General features: G+C 51.0%; 11 protein-coding genes across 11 annotated transcripts; 6 read left to right on the top strand and 5 right to left on the bottom strand.

Moving 5' to 3' along the window:
• Positions 1 to 73: 73 nt before the first annotated feature.
• Positions 74 to 1,359, top strand: ASPZODRAFT_128439 (hypothetical protein). The gene is made up of 2 exons (XM_022722027.1): positions 74 to 182; positions 325 to 1,359. Exons 1-2 carry the CDS (start codon positions 161 to 163, stop codon positions 1,224 to 1,226), a joined length of 924 nt encoding a protein of 307 aa, XP_022584392.1. The 5' UTR covers positions 74 to 160; the 3' UTR covers positions 1,227 to 1,359.
• Positions 1,360 to 1,553: 194 nt separating this feature from the next.
• On the top strand, positions 1,554 to 3,479 carry ASPZODRAFT_1054710 (hypothetical protein). The gene is made up of 4 exons (XM_022720899.1): positions 1,554 to 1,920; positions 1,986 to 2,166; positions 2,225 to 2,801; positions 2,866 to 3,479. The coding sequence occupies exons 1-4, from the start codon at positions 1,847 to 1,849 to the stop codon at positions 3,288 to 3,290; spliced, it is 1,257 nt and encodes a 418-aa protein (XP_022584391.1). The 5' UTR covers positions 1,554 to 1,846; the 3' UTR covers positions 3,291 to 3,479.
• Positions 3,232 to 4,784, bottom strand: ASPZODRAFT_1055495 (hypothetical protein). The gene is made up of 2 exons (XM_022720908.1): positions 4,775 to 4,784; positions 3,232 to 4,727 (listed from the first exon to the last, which is right to left on the bottom strand). Exon 2 carries the CDS (start codon positions 4,408 to 4,410, stop codon positions 3,358 to 3,360), a length of 1,053 nt encoding a protein of 350 aa, XP_022584390.1. The 5' UTR covers positions 4,411 to 4,727; positions 4,775 to 4,784; the 3' UTR covers positions 3,232 to 3,357.
• Position 4,785: 1 nt separating this feature from the next.
• On the bottom strand, positions 4,786 to 6,094 carry ASPZODRAFT_128436 (hypothetical protein). Its single transcript, XM_022722026.1, has 3 exons — positions 5,628 to 6,094; positions 5,125 to 5,555; positions 4,786 to 5,066 (listed from the first exon to the last, which is right to left on the bottom strand). Exons 1-3 carry the CDS (start codon positions 5,979 to 5,981, stop codon positions 4,961 to 4,963), a joined length of 891 nt encoding a protein of 296 aa, XP_022584389.1. The 5' UTR covers positions 5,982 to 6,094; the 3' UTR covers positions 4,786 to 4,960.
• A 1,731-nt stretch (positions 6,095 to 7,825) lies between these two features.
• ASPZODRAFT_128435 (hypothetical protein) lies at positions 7,826 to 10,907 on the bottom strand. The gene is made up of 5 exons (XM_022722025.1): positions 10,575 to 10,907; positions 10,430 to 10,461; positions 8,866 to 10,312; positions 8,502 to 8,798; positions 7,826 to 8,427 (listed from the first exon to the last, which is right to left on the bottom strand). The coding sequence occupies exons 1-5, from the start codon at positions 10,647 to 10,649 to the stop codon at positions 8,119 to 8,121; spliced, it is 2,160 nt and encodes a 719-aa protein (XP_022584388.1). The 5' UTR covers positions 10,650 to 10,907; the 3' UTR covers positions 7,826 to 8,118.
• Positions 10,908 to 11,498: 591 nt separating this feature from the next.
• ASPZODRAFT_163924 (hypothetical protein) lies at positions 11,499 to 14,825 on the bottom strand (the record flags this gene model as incomplete). Its single annotated transcript, XM_022726652.1, has 6 exons — positions 11,499 to 13,813; positions 13,885 to 14,051; positions 14,108 to 14,257; positions 14,324 to 14,396; positions 14,433 to 14,566; positions 14,787 to 14,825. 6 exons carry the CDS (start codon positions 14,823 to 14,825, stop codon positions 11,674 to 11,676), a joined length of 2,703 nt encoding a protein of 900 aa, XP_022584387.1. The 3' UTR covers positions 11,499 to 11,673.
• A 765-nt stretch (positions 14,826 to 15,590) lies between these two features.
• On the top strand, positions 15,591 to 16,871 carry ASPZODRAFT_149333 (hypothetical protein; the record flags this gene model as incomplete). Its single annotated transcript, XM_022725479.1, has 3 exons — positions 15,591 to 15,878; positions 15,934 to 16,700; positions 16,757 to 16,871. 3 exons carry the CDS (start codon positions 15,591 to 15,593, stop codon positions 16,869 to 16,871), a joined length of 1,170 nt encoding a protein of 389 aa, XP_022584386.1.
• A 180-nt stretch (positions 16,872 to 17,051) lies between these two features.
• ASPZODRAFT_128431 (hypothetical protein) lies at positions 17,052 to 17,638 on the bottom strand. Its single transcript, XM_022722024.1, has 4 exons — positions 17,572 to 17,638; positions 17,427 to 17,513; positions 17,224 to 17,359; positions 17,052 to 17,147 (listed from the first exon to the last, which is right to left on the bottom strand). Exons 1-4 carry the CDS (start codon positions 17,588 to 17,590, stop codon positions 17,087 to 17,089), a joined length of 303 nt encoding a protein of 100 aa, XP_022584385.1. The 5' UTR covers positions 17,591 to 17,638; the 3' UTR covers positions 17,052 to 17,086.
• Positions 17,639 to 18,125: 487 nt separating this feature from the next.
• On the top strand, positions 18,126 to 20,686 carry ASPZODRAFT_128430 (hypothetical protein). Its single transcript, XM_022722023.1, has 5 exons — positions 18,126 to 18,287; positions 18,343 to 19,996; positions 20,046 to 20,174; positions 20,232 to 20,393; positions 20,445 to 20,686. The coding sequence occupies exons 1-5, from the start codon at positions 18,204 to 18,206 to the stop codon at positions 20,636 to 20,638; spliced, it is 2,223 nt and encodes a 740-aa protein (XP_022584384.1). The 5' UTR covers positions 18,126 to 18,203; the 3' UTR covers positions 20,639 to 20,686.
• Positions 20,446 to 21,575, top strand: ASPZODRAFT_128428 (hypothetical protein). Its single transcript, XM_022722022.1, has 2 exons — positions 20,446 to 21,361; positions 21,432 to 21,575. The coding sequence occupies exon 1, from the start codon at positions 20,933 to 20,935 to the stop codon at positions 21,359 to 21,361; it is 429 nt and encodes a 142-aa protein (XP_022584383.1). The 5' UTR covers positions 20,446 to 20,932; the 3' UTR covers positions 21,432 to 21,575.
• A 67-nt stretch (positions 21,576 to 21,642) lies between these two features.
• ASPZODRAFT_156903 (hypothetical protein) lies at positions 21,643 to 23,594 on the top strand. Its single transcript, XM_022726287.1, has 4 exons — positions 21,643 to 22,012; positions 22,146 to 22,149; positions 22,173 to 22,383; positions 22,620 to 23,594. The coding sequence occupies exons 1-4, from the start codon at positions 21,715 to 21,717 to the stop codon at positions 23,568 to 23,570; spliced, it is 1,464 nt and encodes a 487-aa protein (XP_022584382.1). The 5' UTR covers positions 21,643 to 21,714; the 3' UTR covers positions 23,571 to 23,594.
• The last annotated feature ends 59 nt before the right edge of the window (positions 23,595 to 23,653 follow it).

Here is a 23,653-nt window from a genome sequence, read left to right as displayed (position 1 = left end):
TATTCACGTGACTTCCGGAACGGAGGGGAAGTCTGGCGCCGATACCACCTCCTGCTCCTCACTAGGCTGCCTTGTTTTACATTCACCTTCCCTTTTTTTTGCTAATCACTATCTATTCGCAGCAGTAAATCAAGGCATCTCTTCTTCTGATCCATCCAAGATGCCAGCTCCAGTCGCAAAAGGTCAGTTTTTGATCCTCCCTCGCGTGTCTTCTCCCTTGATAAGATACGACTCGCTTTCGAGCTTATCATCCGCCTGGAATGCTGGAGAAGCTTGAGTTCCTTTCAAAGCAAGCGTACGCCAACTGACCATTATTGATATCAGGGATCATAATTACGGTTTCAGTAATCGTTGCTGCCGGGATTGCAATATATGAGTCTCCGCAGTTTCGACAGTGGGTCAATAACTCTCGACGGAAAGTCGCCGTTGCATTGCACAACCTCGGCGATGAGATATATCCAAGGGAATCAAGCCCTCTTAGGGAAGATATATCCATGTCAGAAGAGGTCAGTCCAGATGCTGAAGAGCGGAGGAGGATTGCTCGAGAGGAGATTCTCCGCCGGGGAGTCGAGGCACGGCGCCGGAAGCGAGGAACCTCGAGTCTAGGCTCCTTCGATGCTCTTGTCGACAAGGATGGAAATTTACGGAAGTCTGCGATGCTTGGAGTCCCTGACGATACGATTGCCAGCTCTACTGCGGTTGATGTAGCTGGGATCCAGTCTCTGGTTGGTGAGGGAAACCCCAAGGATACTAGCCCTGCTGTTGCCGAGACCGAATCCCAGTACAATCAAGAATTGCCCGAGGCCATCGGCAGTGATGGACTGCATCTGGAAATTTCGTCAGAAATGTCGCCCATCAGTGGACCTCTCCTTGACTTGACACCGACTTCAGAAGCCCCTGATCACCCGTTTTCCATGGGGTCGAGCCAAACGGAAGACGGCCTTTCCGAAACATATTATGCCCATCCCGATCATACGACTACTAACAACACAATGTCGTCGTCAAGCTCACCCTTTGCAGATGCGCTCCAGTACGTGGCTCACCAGGAAGATTCATCTGCTGCCTCGACAACTGGAAGCTATAGTCATATCGACGAGGCTGCCACAGACACTCTTTCAGATGATACCTTGAGTGAGATTGGTGTCCCGACGGATGGCATTGCCACCCCGGCCAGCTGGTCAGAGGTAGGAAGTGTAATCAGCGGTGATGACATGGGTCATCATTGATTTTGTACCTGTTTTTTTTTTTGGTTCTTTGATCTCTTGCTTTTATATACGCAGGATTCTTTTCTTGGGGCGGCGTACTGGACGGAGTACTAACTAATATGCGTGTGCCCGGAATTTCATCACCTTTTCCTTCTTTATATGTCTGTGATTCGACTGTATTGGTATATATTATACAGATGAAAAAAATATATGGAAATTACCCATTAGTCAGTTGCGGATCCAGGAGGTGGAGGTTGTCGGTTCGGGTATGAAATACAAACAGCCTCGGCATCTCTGCGTTGCTCGGCCTGGAGTACAAAGAGGAGGGGACCTGCTTCGCCATCATTCTTCATTTTGAATCTTGATTGATAATTACGGATCATAGATTCTAGCCGGTGAGTTTTGAAAAGTCTCGTGGTTTTGAAGCCCAGAGGCTTAGTCTAGTATCTAGTGGTTATTTGTTTTCCTGCCTTGGACAATTCTCGCCTCCGCATCCCTTGAACATTCCCCTCACATTCCCCTCATATTCGCTGTCAGTGCCTTCCCTTGACGAAGTTATTGCATAGAGGTGTTTCTTTCCTTTGAGTTTGTGATAAGTTGCTTACGAGCCCTACCAGAACTACTCTATTTCCCCAAACATTATGGCTTCAGAGCGACTGAGCTCCATCCTGAGCCACCTCAAGGGTGGCGACTCGAACAGCGCGGTGTCAGCTATGTACGAAGCAACCATCAGCCCAGGCAGTTGAGATCTTACATTTGACTTATTAAATCAAATGACAGTACGCAGAAGAACCCCGAAGATGTGGTTATCACTCTCGCTTTACGAACGCCGCTCGCAAAGGCCGGCAAAGGTGGCTTCAAGGACACGGACCTCGATTATATGGTGTACGCCTTGCTCAAGGAGTTGATCGCCAAATCGAAGCTCGACCCCACTCTTATCGAGGATGTTTGTCTTGGAAATGTGAGTCTATTGCAATTAACATTCTTACTCTATTGTTAGTTTAATTGACTCGCTGCAGGTGAGCGACGGTAAGGCGGCGTACCGGCTCCGCGCTGCATCCCTTGCAGCGGGCATCCCCCACACGTCCGGCGCCTCCACCGTGAACCGGTTCTGCTCGTCCGGCCTGAAGGCTGTGCAGGATATCGCCAACCAGATCCGACTCGGAGCGATTGATGTCGGGGTGGCGATGGGTGCCGAGCTGATGACTGCCGGCGGCGACCGGCTGGAAAAGCCCTTCCACGCGGAGATCCTCAAGAACCAGGAGGCTGCCGATTGCATGCAGCCAATGGGCCAGACGTCAGAGAATGTCGGCGATGACTTTGGGATCACCCGTGAGATGCAGGATCGCTATGCCGCCGAGTCGTTCCGCCGCGCCGAGGCCGCCCAGAAGGCCGGCTGGTTTGATGACGAGATCGTTCCCATCACCACCAAGGTCAAGGATCCGCAGTCCGGCGAACTCAAAGAGGTCACACTCACCCGCGACGAGGGTATTCGCTACGGCACCACCGTCGAGGCCTTGAGCAAGATCCGGCCTGCGTTTCCCCAGTTCGGAAACAAGACTACCGGCGGGAATGCCAGCCAGGTGACTGACGGAGGTAATTCGTCTTTTTTGAACAATATATATATATTTCGAAATCAGGTACTAATAGATGCTGATAGCCGCCGCTATCCTTCTGATGCGCCGCTCGAAAGCCATCGAGCTCAACCAGCCCATCCTCGCGAAATTCTGCGGCGCAACCGTCGCCGGCGTGCCGCCGCGCGTGATGGGAATCGGCCCCACGGCCGCAATCCCCAAGCTCCTGACCCAGTTCCGGCTCGACAAGGCGGACATCGACTTGTTCGAGATCAACGAGGCCTTTGCCTCGATGGCGGTCTACTGCGTCGACAAGCTAGGGCTTGAACATGAGCGCGTCAACCCGCGCGGCGGCGCCATCGCCCTCGGCCACCCACTTGGCGCGACGGGGGCGCGGCAGATCTGTACGATTCTCAGCGAGGCGCGGAGAACCAAGAAGCGCATTCTCGTCACTAGTATGTGTATTGGTACGGGGCAGGGGATGGCTGGTTTGTTTGTAAATGAGGTATAATCATCGCATTATTCGTAACGTATAATGTAAATGGTATAAAACATGCTCGGGTATAATATAAAGATTATCATTTATTCCCCTCCCTCTTCATCCTCTCCTCCGCCGCTTTGGCAAGTATATCCCTTCTACTTGCACCCTGGTCCTGAACAGGATGTGCACCCCCCCCACCCAAGACAAACTGCCCACCCGTCCACCCCCTCTCGTCAACGGGATGGTCCTCTTCCTGCTCTCTCTCCCAGTCGGCCGGGTTATAAAACTCCTGGTCGGAGAGTCTGCTCCCGCCTGATTTCCAGTCCGCGCGCTCGACCTCCCGCTCGATCTGGGCCGTGAGATCCCAGAAGTGCCGATCATGTTCGCTGAAAACACAGTGCGCGAGCTCATGGCACAACGTCTTCCGGATAGTCCGGTAGTCGCGGTAGCCGTCGTAGGCGTCTGTGCGGAGCCGGAGCTCGATCGCCTCGCCTTTGTTCCGGTTGAGTCCGAGCGTGCGCGACTCGAGCGTCGTGTGTTCTGCCGGGTCCATTTCTGTCAGGAGGGGCACGGAGAAGCGGTGTTTCGTCATTGCGAAGCGGATTCCCGGGTCGTCGCGCAGGCGGGTCAGGAAGCCTAGCGAGCGTGAAGGGTTTGGGAGATGCGGTAACGGGAAGAGTCGGTGGAAAGTGTAGTCGGCGTGATTTGAAGAGGAGGAGGAGGAGGAGGAGGAGAGGGTATGTATGCCGTGGTTCTGTGTGGTGCGCGCCGGTTTGGCGGCAAAGGGCGAGGAGCGCCGTGCGGCGAGTCTGTGCCGGGCGCTCTCGACCTGCGCGTTGAGCTCGTCGATCTCCTGCGTTGGGGTGCCGAGGAGGGTGATTTTCAGCCGCGGCGAGGCCAGCGGCAGCACGGCATCTAGCGGCGTGGCTGCAAAGGGCGGCTTGAGCATGCCCGGCTTCGGTGCGACCAGCAGCTTCTGGTTCTCGACGGGGATGTGCAGTGACGAGGCGAGGCTGAGCGTGAGGTCTTCGAGTGTTGCGTCCGCGGGGAGGCGGAGCGTGTGAGGCTTGCCGTGGTGGTGAACTGTGATGGCCATCTCGCCTGGGTCAACCATGCTGGCGTCTGGGGTGTCAAGTGGTAGTGATCCCATGATTTTACTTTATAAGGCAGAAGGAGTACATTCTACACAGAGAAGATCAAGACAGTAAGCAGGAAATGACTCTGTCTCCTTCTCTTGATTTCGACGGCGATAAGATTTGTCAGCCGGAGATAACGATAAGTCATATGAATACTCAGACAGAAATTTGTCTGTTATACTGGACGTAACCTGATAGTTTTGGCCACAGTCGCTGCTACTGCTCATTGATATATAGGCACTGCTTATTATTGACAATAACAGGATAGCCACACGGCTGATATTTACAGAATGTTCAACCAATCAACTCCAACTGTACAAGCAGCCCCGATGTAAACCCATATACCTTATCCAAAAAAAAAAGAAATATAACTCCGAGCTAATGAGCAGACCCAGAAGATGAACGAAGATGATGTGAAGCGAAGGCGAAGAATATATAATAATATGTCGAGAGATCGCGGTCGTAAATGGCGAGAGATATATTTGTGTTGTAGGCCATCAATCATCCAGGATTATCGATAAAAAAAAAAGGCCGTTATCAACAGGAAGATGCAGAAAAGGTAAGTTACTCGTAATAGCGGCCATCCTGAGATTCTTGTTCTCTGCGTCGGGCAGTCATGGATTCCTCATCGTCTAGGATCCATTCCTCCAGGTCAGGATACCAGGTGTGACTGAGAGACGGTCAGCTATTGAGATAAACAAGCCGATAACCCAAATAACAACACTCACTTGTGGAAATTCGTCGCCGTTAAAGACCTCAGCGAGTATTCGTCGGTCAAGATAGAGTCGTATAGGAAGGGAACCATGGCGGCGGTGCCTTCAAAGGTCGTCTTGCGCAGCGGGTAAATATCCTGGACCTTATACTTGTGGAAATTCTTGCACTGCCATATGTCCGGCTCCGTCTCGGGATTCAGTCTACTCAAGCCGGTGATGTCGATGTACAGGCCGGTCTTGATATCGATCCATCGCGCGTCGATGATGTTGTGGCCCTTGCCGCGCTCGCGTTGGCGCGACCAGGGGTTGATATCGAGCAGATACTTCCGCTTCACTTTTTTGTCGGCCGAGGTGTACGAAACGATGGTCTGGTTGAAATCGTCGCCGAGTCGTGCGAGGGTGGTATCGGGGACTTGGGTGTCGATATCCCAGTCCCATGGTAGGATCTAGCAGACATCTAATCAGTCTGACGGACTCTAATCGGGAAAAATGCAACACAAATGTTAAGAGATATATACCTTTCCGTTCCACCACCAGCCCAGCAGGGTCCCATGCGCAATCCAGGTCTCAAGATCGTTTTCCGTGAAGAAGTTGAGATAGGCGCGCACCATATGAGTGAGGGTCTCAGTGCGTTCCTCCGTGGCGACGGGTTCGGTGAAGAAGCGAACGTCGTAGTGGCCCAGGATGTCGTCGCGGCCGGGCTCGTGGAAGTACTTGTACTCTGCTGACCTGTTGAGGCCATAGATCTCCCACAGAGGATCATACTCCTGGGCGGTTGGGTTGGTTGTCGTAGTCGGGCCGGGAAGGGCGCGGGCAGCCACTGCAGCAGCGCAGAGCGTGGGCACGAGGGCAACAAGCCCCCAAGCCTTCATGCTGGCCTTTGTCTAGCGTTCGAGAACGAAAAGGGCAGTCGGTTCGATTTGCGATTTCCACACCTAGTCAGTCACCTCTCTGTGCGCATTTTTCGGTTTGTTTTCCCCCCCCCCCTTATTTTCGTTTTATCCCTTCCTTTCTCCCTTGCGACAGCCAGCCGGAATCCTCAGGAGGAAATGAATTCTGGCGATCCCCGATCGGAATGCTGATGCTGGAGGGAACCAAAGTGTATATGTAGGAGAAGAAGAAGAAGAAGAAGAAGAAGAAGAGAGCGATTGGAGTATGGAGTACTCCGTACTATAAGAAAGATGATTAAGAGCGAGTGGAGAGGGGAATCCAAGTAAGCCAAAGATGGACGGACCCCTTAGTCTGACTCCGTATTCCGTCACAAGATGGCTCGTATGTATTACTTATGTAGTAATGTAATATATCACTCCCAGCGGGGCGGTCCAGGTCAGCTCCACACCGACTAGCTTGATAGGAATGTTGTACAAGGGTTGAAGAAGCGAAGTGAAGTGATGAAGTGTATATAATATGTAGTAGAAGTCGGTGAGGTACTCTGTAAGTAATAAGTAATAAGCAAAAGATTAAGAAGAAATAGAAGAAATAGAAGAAGAAAGAATGAACAGGTATGGAGTATTACTTAATACCTATACCAGGAGGTCACGCGAGCTTCCGAATCCAGCACATAGACCGGATAGAGCCACAGTCAAGACCAAGGATTGAGAGTATGTAGTATACCGATTTAGCACTACTACATACAGCTCAACTACTGACTCAATTCCCGTGGAGTCACCCGAAGCGAGTTGAGGGGGGATGCATTCGGTGAGATTGTTGGTGCAATATTATGTAGTAATGCCATGAAATTAAAGCAAAACACGAGGTGCTTGAGACTAGCAGGGTATTTAATAAACTACATAATACTGAGTACTACCTACCTAGGTACACACTACACAATACACAACTACTACTAGGTATTGTCTTCCCATACTCTGGCCGTTGACGCTGACGGACCGTCGGTCTCGTGCTGTCTTTCCCACCTGGGCAAACGCTAGTCCAATGCAGCCCCCGTGCCAAGCCACCAAGGATGCCGACTGGCCAATCGCCTCGGTTAACATTGCCTGTGCCAAGGCTGCTGGTCCTATCCGGGAAGACCCTGCAAAGACCCTGTTTTTTCTTTTTCCTTTTTTCTTTTTTTTTTTCCCTTACTACATAATACATATGGGGAAATAACGTAATTGACTCGGGGTGAACCTCTGTACAGTGTACATAGGTACAGACTTAGGAGTAGACATGAAGATGAGAAGCCAACTAACTACCCACTAGTGCATTAATTAGTCATGGTGTCTACTATCACCATCTCTCATCATCTGTCAGAATCTGGCACCATTCGAACCCCCGCCCTGCGTTTCAACAGCGGCGGTATTATTGGCGCCCCAGAGTCACGCTATTGATACTAGTCGGGAATCATTTGCTCCGTAATTCGGCTGTCAGCACGGTTTGCAAATAATGGAAGATTCTATGGCTCGCGAACGGTGGATCGGAAATATTGCCTTGTAAATACCTTAGTGCTCCGTATACCCGTAGTCAACGGTACGGAGAGGTACGGAGTACAATACCTTAGTATTCATGCATAACTAATGCATAATGCATTATGCTAGGATAATTAAGATCCAAGTTCTGCCGGCTATCACCGCTTCTTCTCTCACCTCAACAGACAGAAGTTACTCAACTGCACTTCATTGATCTATCCAGAACATCTCAGAATCTGACAATTACTTCTTATCCAAGGCGAACGCACAATCAAACCAGGGAATCAAGCAGCTCTATTGCGGTCGAGTCGAGTCGAACCAATTTAATCGGGAGAGAATAGAATGTAGAGACATGCGATCTACAACCAGTAGCGGTCAGGTTGTCAATTATATCATCGAAGGGGTTGGTTCAAAAAAAAAAAAGAAGAAAGAAGGAATCAGATGGTAGGGGGAAAGAAGTATAAAAAGAAATTGAAAGTAAGAAAAGATTTGATTGTATCGATCGAGTCCGTTTTCTCATCACGCAGCATATTCTATATCATGCGGAAGCCATCATCAAGACAAGAGAAAGAGAGAAGCATTTTCTTTTATTTATTGTTTTTTTTTACTGCTTCTCTTCAGTCTCCTGGGCGGCGGGGGCCTCGCCTTCAGCAGAAGCGTCCTTCATGTCCGTGTCGGCGGTCTTGCTGGCCTCCTCGGCCTTCTTGGCCTCCTCCTCGGCCTTGCGCTTGGCCTCGATCTCGGCACGCTTTCGGGCGGCCTCTTCTTCTTGCGCCTTCTGCACGGCCTGGCGCTCGGCATCGGCCTTCTCCCGGTAGCGCTGGATGATGGGGCCGGCAATGAAGCGGATCTCGTCCATCTTGGCGACGTACACGGACTTGGTGGTGTCCTCGCCCTCCTCATAGAGCCAGTCCTGGAACACGTCAGTATATTCCTTTTCCTTTTTTTTTTCCTAGAGAAGAAGAAAAAAAAAAGAGAAAAACTCACCTCGCTGTCAGTCAGCTTGGCCCGAAGCTTATCCTTCTCCTCCTCGTTGGCAAACTCGGCGTAGATGCCGTCAAGCTTGTCACGCAGCTCGTAAATGAATGACTCGAGCTCGTTCTTCTTCTCATCAGTCTCAGCCACGAGCTTATCCTCCATGTACATGGCGTTCTCGCGCTCAATCCAGGCATCCTTGACGCTCTGGTCCAGGGCAGAGGTGCCAGTCGAGATGGGTAGGTCACCCTTGCGGACCTGCTTCTTGACTTTGCGGGTCTTCTTGGGCTTGTCATCGGTGTCCATGGCCTGATGAAGAAATTAGCAAAGACATACACATACAGACACACCCAAAAAAAAGAAGAAAAAAACTTACATCGCCCTCCTTCTTGTCGCCCTCCTCCTCAACGGGCTCTTCAACCTCAACATCCTCGACATAGTATCCAGACTCGAGGTTCAGGATACCGTGCAGGTTGAGGCGAGCCTTGAGCTTGCAGATCATGAAGTCGTTGTTGGCATCGGCCTGAACGCCCTTGATGGAGAAACGACCGACCCAAGGGTTGACCTTGCCGGGAAGCATGTCGGGCTTGGCATAGCGAGCCTCAAGGTCAAAGGGCTGCTTGCGGTAGAAGGTGAGGATCTTGGTGGACGGCATGACGTTGCCCCGGTTGAAGACGGTGAGGCTGGTGTCCTCGTCGGGGATGTCGGCCGACTGCTCCCAGGTGAACTCGATCGGGTAGTTGACGATGTCGTGGACGGAGAAGTCGCGCACCCGGAAGACGGGAGACAGGATGGCGCAGCTGAAGGCAGAACCACGGGCAATGGCCTCGTCCTGGTTGAGGGTGAAGGACAGGGGCTTGCCGAAGAAGTTGCCGATGGCCTCCTTGATGACGGGGACACGCGTGCAGCCACCGACCATCTCGATGGCGTCGATATCCTCGGGCTTGAGCTTGGCCTCGGCGAGCGCCTGCTCGATGGGGACAAGGATGCGGTCCACAAGAGGCTTGACCATAGCCTCCATCTCCTCACGCTTGACGAGGGCGCGGACATCGATGTCCTCCATGAGGGACTCGATGCTCAGGGGTGCCGAAGGGTTCGCGGAGAGGACCTTCTTGAGCTTCTCGGCGGCGGCCAGGGTACGAGCCCACGCCTTGGGGTTCGAGCGGATGTCGATCTTGAACTTCTCCTTGAACTCGTCGGCGAAGTGGTCAGTCAGGGCCTTGTCGAAGTTACGACCACCAAAGTGGCGGTCGTAGGCCGTTGCCTTGACGTTAAGCTCGCCCTTGCGGAATTCGACCACCGAGGCGGTGTAGTTGCTGTGGCCGATATCGACGAACACCACCCGGCGGGGCTTCTCCTCGGGGCCCGGGAGGTCAAGCTTGGTGATACCATAACCCAGAGCGGTGGCAGTAGTATCGTTGATGAGTCTAAGAACCTTCAGGCCGGCAATCTCACCGGCGTCGAGCATCGCCCGGCGCTGGATGTCGGTGAACCAGGCGGGGACGCTGATGACCACGTCGGAGACGGGCAGCTTCAGCTCCTTGGCGGCAATGTCCCGGATCTTGCCCAGGTACATGGCGACCAGCTGCGTGGCGGTGAATTTCTCCTTCTTGCCGAGGAAGTTGACCTCAACACCAGCCTGGCCGTTGACGTCGCAGAGAGGAGCGGTGTTGTACTGCTGCTCAACCTGGACATCCGGGTCGCTGAAGGAACGACCAATCAGGCGCTTCAGAGAGCCGACGGTGTTCTTGAGGTTGGAGGTCTCTTGTGTCTTTGCTGCCTCTCCAAGATGCCTGCTCTTGGTACCGAAACCGACCAGAGTCCTAATAGTAACAAAGCGACCGTCAGCTTTTTTTCTTTTTTTCTTCTTCTTCTTCTTCTTCTTCTTCTTCTTCTTCAATGTCTTCGGCGGAAATCACGGATTCGTGCGGGTTACATACGGAGTAGATCTGTTGGAAACCTCATTGGTAATCTAGAAACCCACCCAGTCAGTCAGCCAGAGAGTCAAAAAAAAGGAGAGAGAAGAAACCCAAGGCTGTTGGGAAGATTCCAGCCGCGGGCGCCAGAGGAGGGGCCGATACGCACAATGTCAATACCCTTATTCCGGGCAACACCGACCTTGGTGCTCTGGGCACCGAAATCTATGCCGACGACACTCATTCTAGGTGATGTGATGGGGGTGTTTTGGGGGAGGTGAGATGGAGAGAAAGGTCAGAGTAGGGTGGTGAGAGGGAGAGAAGTGGGATCGGTTCTCGAAGTGGGCTGCGTTTCTTGGAGGGGAGAATTTGCAGAGAGGGCCGCCACTATCGGGCGGTGATAAACGCTGAGGCGTGGCTAGGGCCAGACGTGGGTCAGTCAGGAAAGGGACAGACAGAAAAGTCTGTTTGCTTGACAACAAGAAGGATTCTTTAGAAAGGTATTTTTAATCCTGCTGGGATATATACAGAGAGACAGAATATAATATTAACCAGGGCGCGAGACCACTCTGTCTAATACCCCAGTCAGGGGCTCTTTTATCCATCCAAACCGTTCATGGCGCTCATCGAACCTTCTCGTGCCTGCTCGATTCCCATCGAGAGCACACCGCCTTGGCACGTGCTGGGTCACTGGAAAAAAACGAGGCGGGATAGCCTTCACCGCCTTAGGGCCTGAAGGCTCAGGCTGCACTTTTCAGCGTTTCCTAGGTAAGGTACGGAGTACCTTACGGTGCCCTTATCGATAGGTAACTCACAGGTGTCGAATCATACTACATTAGGCTGTTTCACGACACCTGGACTCGATCAATTGGCTAGAGCGGCTGTTGGAGAGTTTAGAAGACTACTGTCGTAAAAAGATTCCATGCCCGCTGAGTGTTGTCTTTCTTTCTTATCGATTGACTACTGGATCTTTCTATCCGTGGCTTGCCCCGCCTCAGCATCGGCAAGGCATAAGGGGATGATGTCTCCTCTGCGAACTTGCAAAGATAGGAGTAACGAATCATGGAACAAGTATTCATTAATCAAAATACTTCTATAAGCCAAGTAGTAGCGGTTGCGCCTTGGTCAAACGCGTGAAACCGACAAGACGGTGCCAATTACCTAGGGTCCGATCATCCACGAATAGTAATAAATAGTACCAACAGGGTTGTTGACAAGGAAGAAGAAAGGAAAGACAAAAGGAAAGGAAGAGCGATGAGGCCTTCTAATCAGACTAGATCGCCCGGTTCCTCTGGTTTTCGGAAATGCCTGCGGAACTTTTTACGCAGCTTCCGCCTCGTCCCCTCGTCCTCGGTCTGCTGGTCACTTGGCGGCGGATGGTTCTCGCCGATGTCACTACCGATCGTCGTTTCCTGTCGCAGGCTCGGGGGACCTGCAATGCTGTGGCTGGAGACCAATTGGCTGGCGGAAATCAGGGCGGTTCCTGACCGCGCCAGCTCCGCCAATAGTTCCCTGTCGATCGGTTCGCCTGAGGACAGCAGCTCAAGTCCAAGTTCTGGGTCATCAATCTGCTGCTGGTTGCTTTGTCGTAGAAAAGGCGCCTTGTCCATCTCACTCGACTCATCAGAATGAATATTGAAACTGCTGTTCGATGCTTGTATCTGCCGGGCTATCATAAGCTTCACCCGATCCTCTTCACTTATCAGGCTCTCCACTCTTCGGGGCAGGGCAATTGAGGTGGTGCCCGTATCAGACGTCGAAGGGGAGTCATACGCATAGTTGCTTCCAGACAGGCTGAGAGGAGGTGCGGATGGGAGCGAGTAAAACGACGCGGCTGCGACGAAACGCCCTTCAATATTGCCTGAAGGACGAATAGGAATGGTTTTTTTGTCTTCTTCGTTCGTCCGGAACGTCTCCAGATCGACGTTCAGGTCATCCCCCTGGGCTCGGGCCTGTTCGACAGCTTCCTCGGGAGTGGTGTGCTCGTCAGCGGCAGCAGCATCTGCTCTAGGGCCACCCCACGTGCGCTGACCAGCTGTAAAGATCCCGTACACCATGTATATCCAGTTGAAAAATGGGTTTAACACGAACATTACTGGATAGAGCCAGGCCTTGAATCGCTTCAACTTTGCCCCAAAGTAGAGCATCATCAGGTAGTTTAGACCGAGAGAAATGGCAATGAACCCCACAGGCAGATTAGAGACCTTGTTGAACGTAGTCAACACAGAGACTATCATGATGAAGAAAAGCAACGCGGTAGTTCGAATGGTGTTTTGCATAAAACGAACAAAACAGAGCAGAGGGTACCGCGCCCAGAGCCTGGCGTCTGTGAGCATGCATGCCTCGTTCGTGATGAAACCAAGAAACCATCGACGCCGCTGCTTGAGAAGGCTCCGGAACGTCTGAACAGCCTCTGTCTTGCAGAATGCGCTCGTGCACATTTGGATTTGATAGCGTTTCGTTGCTCCAATCATAAACAAATGTGTGAGCCAGCGGTCTTCTCCCAGGTGTGATTTGCCAAAGTCGAAGAGATCTGCGCAGTTCCCAGCTTTGTCTGCAAAGTAGTATGGAGCCATCTTTCGAAAAGCTGAAAACCGCAGGATTGTCAGAGCGCCCGGGAGACAAGTTACGGCCCCGCAGCCAGACTCGACGGAACGCTCGAACAGCTGGCCATGGACATATTCCATATCCTGTAAGACGGTAATGAGTGAGTTCTTCTCGGTGGTTGAAGTGATGACTCCTGTCATTGCCAGCATGGTGTGCTTGCTCCCAGGTTTGAGTTCCATATCGTACATGAAATTCTGGAGACATAGACGGTCGAGAATGCAATCGGAGTCAATAAACAAGACAAAAAGATCGTCGTGCTGCTTAAGATAACCGGCATAGATCTTGTCGATCAGCTTGAAAGTCAGCTTCTGGCAATGGCGCTTCCCTCCATGCTTGAAGCGGGAGACGGTAATCCTTGCACCTTTGTAGGTCACATCAATACTCTGGGGGTAAGATGTAAGCGTGATTGGGATCCCAAGGTGTTGAATTACACGGAAGAAGGGCTCATCGACGAGACCGCCGTCGTATGAAAGGAACACATGGATACAATACGCAGGGTAGTCAGAGTCAACGACTGAGTCGATAGCTTTGATCAAAACCGCAGGGTCTTCCTTGTATACTGGCATGATGATCACTGTTTTGGGAGCAGTGCTGTCATCTAGAACCTCCTTTATCCGTTGCTCTCTACCCAGGGAGTTGGTAGCGAGTCTGTAGATGCAAAACAGCCAGGGTATGACGAGTAAAACCGAGAATGTCCAGAAAGCAAACCATTGGAGGAAGGAGACCAGGGCAGCGGGGAAGTGCTCGGACACCTCTGCTGGCAAAGGAAGTGTCACTATCATGGCCGGTAGGAATATGCCTCTAGACCAACGAACAAGCATGATGTTAGTATCTAGTACTTATAAGATTATCCAGCCGTTGTGGTAACCTACCGCAAAGTTATGAAGAGAACTATCATCAGTACCGCGAGAACTTTGACACTCCAGTGGTCTGCCTTTCGATACACTTTGCACAGGCAGTAGACGAACGCAGCGAGGTGAAGAAACCATTCTAGTAAGGCTGCCAGCATGACTGGCCCGATGATGGAGACATAGACAATCTTAAATCATCTTAGCCATTCCACAACCCACAAAACAGACCTTCTTAGAAACCTACATCCTGGACCGGCCATTTTTTCACTATCGCCATATCTGCCTTATCCTGTTCTGACATTGTGTTTCGAGTTCTGGGTGTGTCAATGGCGTCAATTCGAGAACCGAGGCTCGATAACGAGCAGAGCCTGCTGGAGTCCACTGGGCTCGTTAACTAGGAAAATAATTCATTGGCACATGCATTGTAGAGCCAGAAGAGCCAGCCAGGTTCAAAACTTACCTCGACGAAATCTTGGAAGAACACTATGCGAGATTGGAATCCTTGTGGATCTGAGTCGCACAAAATCAGCTTCCTGGTCAAACACGCCTCAGTCGAAGACAACACGTACCGTGATAATGGTGGTCTCAAACGAGAGCTATAAATAAATGAAGGAATGACAAAAATCCAAGTTACTTTCTGTGGAACTTCAGAGACCTCTTCTTTTTCAAGGGCAGAGAATGAAAGATCGATTAAGTATAAAGACTGAAAATGACTAGTAGTCCAGGAAAGTGGGTATCCAGCGCTTGCAGGTGTTAACAATGCGAGTGGTTATGAAGAAAAGAGTCAAGAAATGGAAGCGAGAGCATGAGTGATTGAGAGCTCTTCGAGGAGGCACGTTGGAGTGAATCCCAGGAGACCGAAAAAGGCAAGCGCGGTCTGTCGGTTGCACACTCGCCATCTTGCCAGTCCATGTCCAACATACTATACTGTTTGTCAGCACTAAATCCCCATTATCATTCATATAAGTGCCTCTAGGTACCTTATGTAGAGATATAAAACTGCTGTAAAGATAGGCCTCTGGAATAGTTAACCTCTATTTATAGAGGGATTTAGCTAACATCCACTCTACTCTTGCTAGTAGAGATTAAAATCTAATTTATCTATCTATAATACTGCTCATTACTAACAAGATATATACTAGATTTACATTATTTCCAGTGCATTCCTCTAGGCATACCCATATCAGGTCAATTCAACACTTCTTTACAATATCTGTCGTAGTTGCACAAATCCGACTATTCCCATTTAGGAAATCCATCTGTGGCTGAAATGTGGCTGAAGCTCTCCTGCGGCGCGTAGAAAATTTCGCCCCGCTGTAGGAAGATTGTGACTTCTCCCTGCAACACCGATCAGACGCGCATTGTGACATTCAGGGGTCTCTGTTCTTGCCAGCACTTGTCAGAGACAATCTATACTCCCTTTACTTTTGAAATTCCTCAGGTAAGCGCGAGTCTCGTGCGATTTGCTCTGCTTCGCAGGTTATCTGCAGGCGGGCGCAATGATTGTCCCAAAATTTCCTATCTCCGTCCGACTCGACAGGGACTATCTGTCCATGCTAGAGGGACGAGATACACTGTCGCCATGATGATTGAATTAACTTCGATATCTTTTTTTTTTCTCTGCGCTGGTTCTACTCCGAAAAAAACCCCCCTGTTCTAATTATCCCCTAGAAAGGTCTCGCGCGTGGTGAACTTGTTCCTGCCTGTACGTCATTCATCCACGCGACATGTCCGCAGAACCTAAGGTCGACGCCGGTGCCAACACCGAGGCGGAGAAGGATGTTCAGAATGTCCTGGCCGAGTTGAAGGCGGAAGATAAAAAGGAGGAAGCCGACGAGGCCTCGATTGTCGCTGCTGCCGCCGAGCTGGGAAAGAAGTCTGAGAGCGCCGAGGCCAAGGCTGCGGAATCCCAATCCCACAGCAAGACCCGTAGCGGTCGCGATAACCGGAACAACGCCAAGTTTGACCCTAGCTCACAGAAGGAGACAGACGATCCGGTTGAGATCCGGAAGCAGGTTGGTTCAGATACCAAGCTTGGCAGTTTCATATCTAAATTGACGCGCTTTATAGGTGGAATTCTACTTCTCTGATTCCAATCTGCCTATGGACAAATTCCTGCTTGCCAAGGTTGGCGGCAGTGCCAACCGTTCGATCCCTCTGAGCACCATCCACTCTTTCAAGCGTATGCACCGCTTCCAGCCGTTCAGTGCTATCGTGGAAGCCCTGAAGACCTCCGAGGTCCTGGAGCTGACCGACAACGACACCGCTGTGCGCCGTAAGGTGCCTCTGCCCGAGACGGTCACCGACTCCCACGATCCCAGTGTCGTCAAGGTCTTTGAGGACAAGGCCATGAGCCGTTCGATCTACGCCAAGGGCTTCGGCTCTGAGGAGGCTAGCACGCAGTTTGACATTGAGTCCTTTTTCTCCAAGTACGGCCCCACGAACGCGATCCGTCTCCGCCGGTTCCCCGACAAGACTTTCAAGGGCAGCGTCTTTGTCGAGTTCGACACCGAGGAGACCCAGCAGAAGTTCCTGGCGCTTGAGCCTAAGCCTCAGTGGAAGGGAGAGGACCTGATCATCAAGAGCAAGAAGGACTACTGCGACGAGAAGGTTCGGGACATCGAGGCCGGCCGGATCAAGCCCTCGGAGCAGCGCACCCGTGGAAACGGCCGAAGCCGGGGCCGCGGTGGCCGCGGTGGCCGTGGTGGTCGCGGCGGTCGTGGCGGTCGCGGCGGGGACCGCAAAGACGACCGCGACTGGCGGGATCGTCGTGCTGACGACCAGAAGAAGGGCTTCAGCAATGGGGACGCCCGTCGTGAGGTCCAGAAGGATGCTCGGTATGTTCTTTCTTTTCCATCTGGCTTGTTTCGAAGGCCTTTGCTAATCTATCTAGTGGCGTTCCTGTTATCCAGAGCACCGCTGACTCGACGTCTGGCCAGAAGCGCGGTCGTGACGAAGAAGGCAACAAGGACCACCCTGCTAAGAAGGTCGATGCCAAAGAGGCATAAACTTGACTGATAAAAGCGGTTTCAAAGTCCTTTATTGATATGTCTCTCACAATGTCTTTTGCTCTCTCTCAAAAAAAAAGAAATGGATCTATCTGGGCGTTGTATATCATGGCTACGGTTTCTCAAATACATGTACTGATGCAGTCTCGAATTAAATAACTGGATATGAACTCATCCAAGTTTTTTTTTTTTTTTTTCTCCTTGAGAGACTCCTATCAGAACTCTAGATCATACGCCAGCGTGTCATCACACAGCTCCTCTCGCATCTTCTGAACCCTACATCAGCAGTGTCAGCTATAATTCTTCTCGATGCATTTCCAACGAAATCTTTTTTTTTCTTTTTTCAACATACTCCAAATGGGCCGGATGCACGGCATACGTCGCCACATGTTCCGGCGACTCCAGTACAGCAACAAGGCCCATATCGAACCCTTGAGCTCTCGGGATGGAGATGGGGAGGGGAGGACCCGCGCGCAGAGAAACCAAGCCTACATTTAAGATTAGTAATTCGATTTCTTCAAGAAAGAAAAAGGGTTCTAAATGCTCCTTTCATACCTGGTATCTTCCCTACCATTCCCTGTGTTGTTTCCTTCCAGTGACTGAGTTGTGCGGGCGTGACGCCCGGTTTGAGACGGAAGAGAACTGAGTGGGAGTCGGATCAGTGCCTTGACTTATAGTAATAGCATGGATTATAGCTTACCAACATGATATACAGGCATTTTGTTCTTGTACTGTACTTTTGACTCTTGTTTGAATCAGACATACCTAAAAGTCAATTTATATGGTCGTTGATACTACTACTATGTAGGGCTCTAGTGAGGGGCATTCACGGGGAATCTCCGGTCTCACAATTGACCTCGGACTAGCTTAATTAAAGGGCCAATAACTATATCCAGTAGTCGGGAGTCTTCCTCGCTGGTTATCTATTTTATTCGTGGATAAATCAAAATGGTTCATCTATTCAACTGATAACTAGTTACTAGTCTAGTACATCAATTGTCTGGCACTTTCGACAGAAAGGATTCTTCCCTTAGGATCTTAGATAGCAATTTTCTACAAGGTACAAAATACTTTAACTACTAGATAGGTACCTAGTTAACTAAGTATTCCAAGATTAAGGTATGAAAGTACTCCGTAATATTCATGTAGTGCTGTTGCCTTGATGCCTTGCTAGGCAGCGAGCGGCTGCCTAGTTAGCAACAACCACTACTACCAACTCCCGACTGCCACAACGCTCTCGTTCTGCATCTATAAATAAGAGGGATTGTTCCTATCATCTTATAGACAACAGGTCAGTTGATCGAGTGACATTTGCTCATTGAATCCGCCGCCATGAGAGTTGCTACTGGGGTCGAGAATGATACTACTCCCCGCCTGGGTGTGGACAACATCTCAGACGGAGAGACAGTCCATCAGGTAGAACCCGACACGACCCCTATTATTATTTAATTGTTTCCAGCTCACATGAAAGCGTTGTGTTCTTTTGACCGGTCGGTGCTCGACTGACAACGAGGAAACCGGGTACAGTGAGACAGAACATATACTCATCGCTACCAAGGACGATTTTGGCGCCGTTGCCTTTCCGACTCAAACATGGCCCCTTGCATGCGGATACTTCAAAGCGATGGTCTTGCTGTCGCCGGGAAACAATCAGTTGACGCTGCAGCATCGTCGCCGTACGCAGGTGCTCGAGACTCTGGAGCTGAAGCTGAACTATGTCCCGCTCTCTCAGCTGCCACCGCTTCACCTCGCCATCATGGTGGGCAAGGATTCTCCCCTGCTGATCGATTGTCCGGGGAACAAATTTGGCGGGATTTCATCTGCCCATGCGGATCTTGACGCTGCCGTAGCGAAGCTGCGGATGACTGCCTACATGTGGCAGGCCATGACGGCCGAGGATATGCGACTGAAAGGACTGGGCCGGCGATCGTTCCGGCTAGAGGAAGAATGGGCGACAGACACCCTCAGTCGTCAATTTTGGAATGCCCGACACAGTTCAGACTCTCTGTACGGCAATGGAGAAGGCCCTGGAGCAGCTAGATCGACGGCCAAGGTCCATATCGTGAAATCGGACAAAACTGTTGCGGAGCTGCGCAGCCTAGATGTCGCCCAGCAGAACCCTCAAGGTCACAGGAGGGACGATCTGCATCGTTACTTTATGGATGCGCTAAAAGCACATGGAACCCCGTTCCAGTCGTCTGTGCGGCCCGTGGTAGCCGGGCTAATCCTCGATTCGACGTACTCGATTGAGAAAGATATGATCCTGGCACACGCGGCTCTGGGCAGCTCTAGCCCCGAAGGCATCTCTCTCGGTGTTTTTGGCAGCCATCTTACCTACTCGTGGCCACGGTTTCTCGAAGAGGTTTCTGCATGTCTGCTGGACACCACACCCCGAGAGGATGGGATGGGAAACGACAACGGCGAATGTGAGACGGCATGGGAAGCCTGTACTGTCGGCCAGGGTGCTTTCCTGCACGAAGTTGGTCATGCCTTTGGAGCGCCGCACACCACGGGTATCATGGCCAGAGGGTATCCCCGCCACTGGGCCAAGCACTTCTTGCCTTACACGGCCTACTCAGCGCGTACGAAAGCACCGGGCCAACTTGTTGCCGAGAGTGACAATGATGCTCGCTGGGATCTGGGTGATGCCTTGTCGTTCAGCGCGCAACCTCACTTCCGACTTCCAGGTGACCGGCTGCTGCCGCTGGCGTTGAGAAAGACCTCTCCATCCGTGCATTTAATCCACGGCGACGGTGAAGCCAGCTCAAAGATTGTCATTGAACATGTCGCTGGTATCGCGTGCATTCAATTCGGCGGTACTATGGAGCCCGTGCCATCCGTTTCGCAGCCACAGACGCAAGTCGAGTATTCTCTTTCTGACCTGGCGCAGAGGTTCGATCCAACGACCGAACTAACCCTACAGGTTCTTGCAATGAATGGCAAGACCAAGAGAGTGCGGAATTTCTGGCGACTGACTCGCAGTGCGGATGTCATTCGTATCCCTGGATCTTCAGTCATGCTTCAGAAGCGCTCCATTGCCATTGACGAGGTCAACGGAGATACCGCCGATGAGCGGTACTGGGAATGGGGAGTGCTCTTCAATCACCGGAGCACCGATGGGAACAGTAAGCGCATCCTCTCACAATCAACCTTCGACCCAACTGATCATGATAGTCGTCCGGGCTACCGCTGTCGACATACGAGTCGGATACCTTTTCGACGGCGCTGTCGTCTATTTTGCCAACGGCGAGACTGTCAATTGTGGGCCTCTAGTAGACGAGAATGGAGATTCCCACAGTTTGGGTAAGGATAATTCTCCTTATTCCATCAAGAGAGTTGTTTTTTCTAACTTTTGTCTAGGGGGCCACGCATCCGAGAAGATCGATATTCCTCCAGGAGTGGAGATCCGCAAGCTGGAAATCTGCCATGACGACAGTAACCTCTGGGGAATGCGTATTTATCTGTCCAACGGTGAAGTAGCCGGTGAATTGAACGAGAATAACGGCGATGTCGATACATTAGGTTTGTTGTTCTATGAGACCTACTTCCTGGTGTCGGCTAACTGAGCTATAGAAGCTGCCTCGGATGAAAGAATTGTTGGCTTCTATGGCCGCAGTATTTGGCCTGATAGATTCATGGAAGCCATCGAATTCGGGATTGTCACGGCGTCGAGGGCCGTAGAGCTACCTGAAGCTATTCACGACATTTCCGAGCTGCAGAATACTGACGGGGGAGTTTTTCATCCTGCGCAAGACCATGATATCTGACTTTGACTGTCCATCATATATTCTTATAGCAGTGATATACCTGGGGGCTTTTTCTAATAAGAGGTAGTTGCCTATTTATACACAGTTCTTAGGATAAAGACAGAAGGTGCCACAGACCTTCCCTAAAAGGAAAGCGCGAGACTTATAATTCTTCCTGGCTGACCTCCCACTCTCTTCTACACCATCAATCCAGAATAATTGATCCCATTCTATATCCCTGGTAACACTTGCCTATCCCATTACTACTACCAATACACTACCTAGTTATATACGCATACCTCCACTACAGCCAAAATGGCCGTCCCAACCGACATCCAACCCAAAGACAAGACCAACGCTGAATTCCTCCGCGACTCGGGCTTCGAAAGCATGGACCAGTTCATGATCGCGTACGGACTCAAGCCGCACGATGCCGAAGAATGTGAAGAAGCCAGACTTATTTTCGAGGACATCAAGGACGGAGCACAGGTTGCGTGGGAGCGTGAGCACGGCATCGGAGCCGACGAGGAGGGGATTATCCAGGCCTGTCTCGAAGCGAGCCAGAGAATTCGCTGGGATGAGTTTGTGTTTGAAGAGGAGCGTCGGGATGAGATCGAAGAGCCGCGTGGGCGTTGGAGGGAGGAGATCGATGGTGACGTTGGTGTTGAGATTGTTGGCGGGTCTTCGCAGATGATCTGGGAGGATGATACTGATGAAGAGGTGCTGTCTGACGGTTTTTACTAGGTATGTTTTGCTACTACATGACTCCTCTTCTTCTTCTACATGAAGCGTGCTGACGATATTGGTTATGGAGATGTTGCAGTTGATTCGGGTGTTATTCGAAAACAAGAGAACTGGACTAGGGACTAAAAGGCGAAGCTCTAAAAAGACATGAGTAGATAGATTAATGGTGGAAGCCTAAAGGCCTGTCATAACAATTGTTATAAATCCAAATTTTATACGTCCCATATTGTCAGCCATACAGAATATAGAGGCTGTGCAAGCTACTTGAATCAGGGGGGGGTCCTTGGCGAATCCTTCTTTATATCTGCTTCTCAAATCCGCTGGCACGAAGTTGTTAGCCTAGTATACGCACGATGCAGTGGCTGATGAACCTTTTGAAGTCGCTCTACTCCTTGGAAACCCTTGATACTCGTTTTACAAGATCGACCACAGAGTCTCCGAGCTCTGCCAGAGACGCTCTAAAGCTAGAGTACCGTCCACCCTTACCCGACACGAAGTCGTCCAAATGGAGGACAATCGAGTACTATATCTATTATCTTGTCTTCGCCGTCGTTATTCCGACAATGGTGAAGCAGGTCTATGATATATCGAATCTGGGAAGTCCTGACTGGGACTCTTTTTCGAAGAGATTGTCTCGAGGCTGGATCCCTGGTCGCCAGATCGACAACTCTGACGCATAGTATGCTGGTTTTCGGGATAACCTCCCTTACCTCATGGCCCTTCTTATACTGCATCCATTGTTTCGCAAGCTGCATGGGATATTCTGGCGATTTGAGGATGTCAGTCATGTTGGTCTCTCTGCAAATGCCAGACTGGAACATCGCACCTTGTTTGATGTTGGCTTCGGGGTTATCTTTCTCATTGCGCTGCACGGCGTTTCGGCGGCGAAAGTTGTTCTGATCTTCTATGCCAACTTCAAGATTGCGACACGGCTTCCCAGAAGCTACGTGCCTGTCGCCACCTGGGTCTTCAATCTTGGTACTCTGTTCGCGAACGAGTTTTGCCGCGGATACCCCTTGGCCGTGATCGCTGGGGGTCTATTGCCAGGTCTTAAGGCTGCGCAGGATATTGGTGCAAAAGTCGACGGCTACAGTGGTCTCATGCCTCGGTGGGAGGTGCTCTTTAAGATCTCAATATTACGGCTGGTCTCGTTCAATTTGGACTACTATTGGGCTCAAGGGAGCTTGAATTCAATCGAGGTTAGTATCGAACCAAGACTCGACGATCATCGCTACCTAGGTAATTAAATTAACCTAAGAAGCATGTAGATGCATTTAGCGAACGCGATCGAGTCTCACATGGCGCCGCATTACGCGACTTTAACCTCAAAACGTACCTTGCCTATACGCTCTACTCACCTCTTTACCTCGCGGGACCAATTTTGAGCTTCAACGACTTTGTCTTTCAATCGCGCAATTGCCTACCGACCACAACCACGGCCAGGACCTCTCTGTACGGCTTACGCTTTCTTCTTGCTCTGCTCTGTATGGAAGTGGTTCTGCATTACTCTTACGCAGTGGCGATCATCAAGAGCTCACCTTCATGGGCACAGTATACCCCCTTCCAGCTCGCCATGCTTGGAAATTTCAACCTACACGCCGTCTGGCTGAAACTGCTTATCCCGTGGCGGTTCTTCCGACTGTGGGCCTTGGTCGACGGACTGGACGCGCCGGAGAACATGGTCAGATGTATGTCTGACAATTACTCGACACTGGCATTTTGGCGAGGCTGGCATCGAAGCCTGAACAGGTGGGTTGTTCGGTACATCTACGTTCCTCTTGGCGGGAACGGAGAGGGGAGTAAAGTGAAAACCATGGTGAATATTCTGGCAGTGTTCACCTTCATTGCTCTGTGGCATGACATCAATCTGCGGCTGTTGGCGTGGGGTTGGCTTGCCACCTTGTTCATCCTGCCAGAGGTGATTGCTATGATTCTCTTCCCGAAACGCAAGTGGAGGGACTGGCCTGAGACGTTCAGGATTCTTTGTGGTATCGGGGCAGTGGGGAACATCCTCATGATGATGGCGGCAAGTCTCGTAGGTTTCGTAATGGGGGTCGACGAAGTCAAGGAGATGGTCAAGGCCATCTTCGCAGGCTGGTCTAGTGCCGGCTTCGTTACGGCGGCGGTGACCTGTCTTTTTGTGAGCGCGCAGATTATGTTTGAGCATAGGGAGGGGGAGAAGAGGCAGGGGATTAATCTGAAATGTTAGTAGAGCAGACAAGACTCTAAGTAGAACCAGGAAGATCAGCTAGCTGAGTAGTACAAGCAGCTAAGCTGCACCAGCTTAAGGCC

The sequence above is a fragment of the Penicilliopsis zonata genome (genome assembly GCF_001890105.1).
Source record: "Penicilliopsis zonata CBS 506.65 unplaced genomic scaffold ASPZOscaffold_2, whole genome shotgun sequence".
Classification (NCBI taxonomy): Eukaryota; Fungi; Ascomycota; class Eurotiomycetes; order Eurotiales; family Aspergillaceae; genus Penicilliopsis; species Penicilliopsis zonata.
The sequence above is the reverse complement of the archived record's forward strand: the minus strand, read 5'-3'. Positions and strand labels throughout refer to the sequence as shown.

Excerpts from the sequence above, each read along its gene's own strand:
- ASPZODRAFT_128439 (XM_022722027.1), top strand. The coding sequence starts at position 161 with ATGCCAGCTCCAGTCGCAAAAG. Across the intron at positions 183-324 it reads GCCAGCTCCAGTCGCAAAAG|GGATCATAATTACGGTTTCA; the intron begins GTCAGTTTTTGA and ends TATTGATATCAG.
- ASPZODRAFT_1054710 (XM_022720899.1), top strand. The coding sequence starts at position 1,847 with ATGGCTTCAGAGCGACTGAGCTCCATCCTGAGCCACCTCAAGGGTGGC. Across the intron at positions 1,921-1,985 it reads AACAGCGCGGTGTCAGCTAT|TACGCAGAAGAACCCCGAAG; the intron begins GTACGAAGCAAC and ends ATCAAATGACAG. Across the intron at positions 2,802-2,865 it reads CAGCCAGGTGACTGACGGAG|CCGCCGCTATCCTTCTGATG; the intron begins GTAATTCGTCTT and ends AGATGCTGATAG.
- ASPZODRAFT_1055495 (XM_022720908.1), bottom strand. The coding sequence starts at position 4,410 with ATGGGATCACTACCACTTGACACCCCAGACGCCAGCATGGTTGACCCA.
- ASPZODRAFT_128436 (XM_022722026.1), bottom strand. The coding sequence starts at position 5,981 with ATGAAGGCTTGGGGGCTTGTTGCCCTCGTGCCCACGCTCTGCGCTGCT. Across the intron at positions 5,556-5,627 it reads GCTGGTGGTGGAACGGAAAG|ATCCTACCATGGGACTGGGA; the intron begins GTATATATCTCT and ends GATGTCTGCTAG. Across the intron at positions 5,067-5,124 it reads ACGGCGACGAATTTCCACAA|TCACACCTGGTATCCTGACC; the intron begins GTGAGTGTTGTT and ends ACCGTCTCTCAG.
- ASPZODRAFT_128435 (XM_022722025.1), bottom strand. The coding sequence starts at position 10,649 with ATGAGTGTCGTCGGCATAGATTTCGGTGCCCAGAGCACCAAGGTCGGT. Across the intron at positions 10,462-10,574 it reads GGAATAAGGGTATTGACATT|ATTACCAATGAGGTTTCCAA; the intron begins GTGCGTATCGGC and ends GTGGGTTTCTAG. Across the intron at positions 10,313-10,429 it reads GTTTCCAACAGATCTACTCC|GACTCTGGTCGGTTTCGGTA; the intron begins GTATGTAACCCG and ends TGTTACTATTAG.
- ASPZODRAFT_128431 (XM_022722024.1), bottom strand. Across the intron at positions 17,360-17,426 it reads AATGGTAGGGAAGATACCAG|GCTTGGTTTCTCTGCGCGCG; the intron begins GTATGAAAGGAG and ends TCTTAAATGTAG. Across the intron at positions 17,148-17,223 it reads GTGCATCCGGCCCATTTGGA|GGTTCAGAAGATGCGAGAGG; the intron begins GTATGTTGAAAA and ends CTGCTGATGTAG.
- ASPZODRAFT_128430 (XM_022722023.1), top strand. The coding sequence starts at position 18,204 with ATGAGAGTTGCTACTGGGGTCGAGAATGATACTACTCCCCGCCTGGGT. Across the intron at positions 19,997-20,045 it reads CCGGAGCACCGATGGGAACA|TCGTCCGGGCTACCGCTGTC; the intron begins GTAAGCGCATCC and ends TGATCATGATAG. Across the intron at positions 20,394-20,444 it reads CGGCGATGTCGATACATTAG|AAGCTGCCTCGGATGAAAGA; the intron begins GTTTGTTGTTCT and ends ACTGAGCTATAG.
- ASPZODRAFT_128428 (XM_022722022.1), top strand. The coding sequence starts at position 20,933 with ATGGCCGTCCCAACCGACATCCAACCCAAAGACAAGACCAACGCTGAA.
- ASPZODRAFT_156903 (XM_022726287.1), top strand. The coding sequence starts at position 21,715 with ATGCAGTGGCTGATGAACCTTTTGAAGTCGCTCTACTCCTTGGAAACC. Across the intron at positions 22,384-22,619 it reads GCCGCGGATACCCCTTGGCC|AAGCATGTAGATGCATTTAG; the intron begins GTGATCGCTGGG and ends AATTAACCTAAG.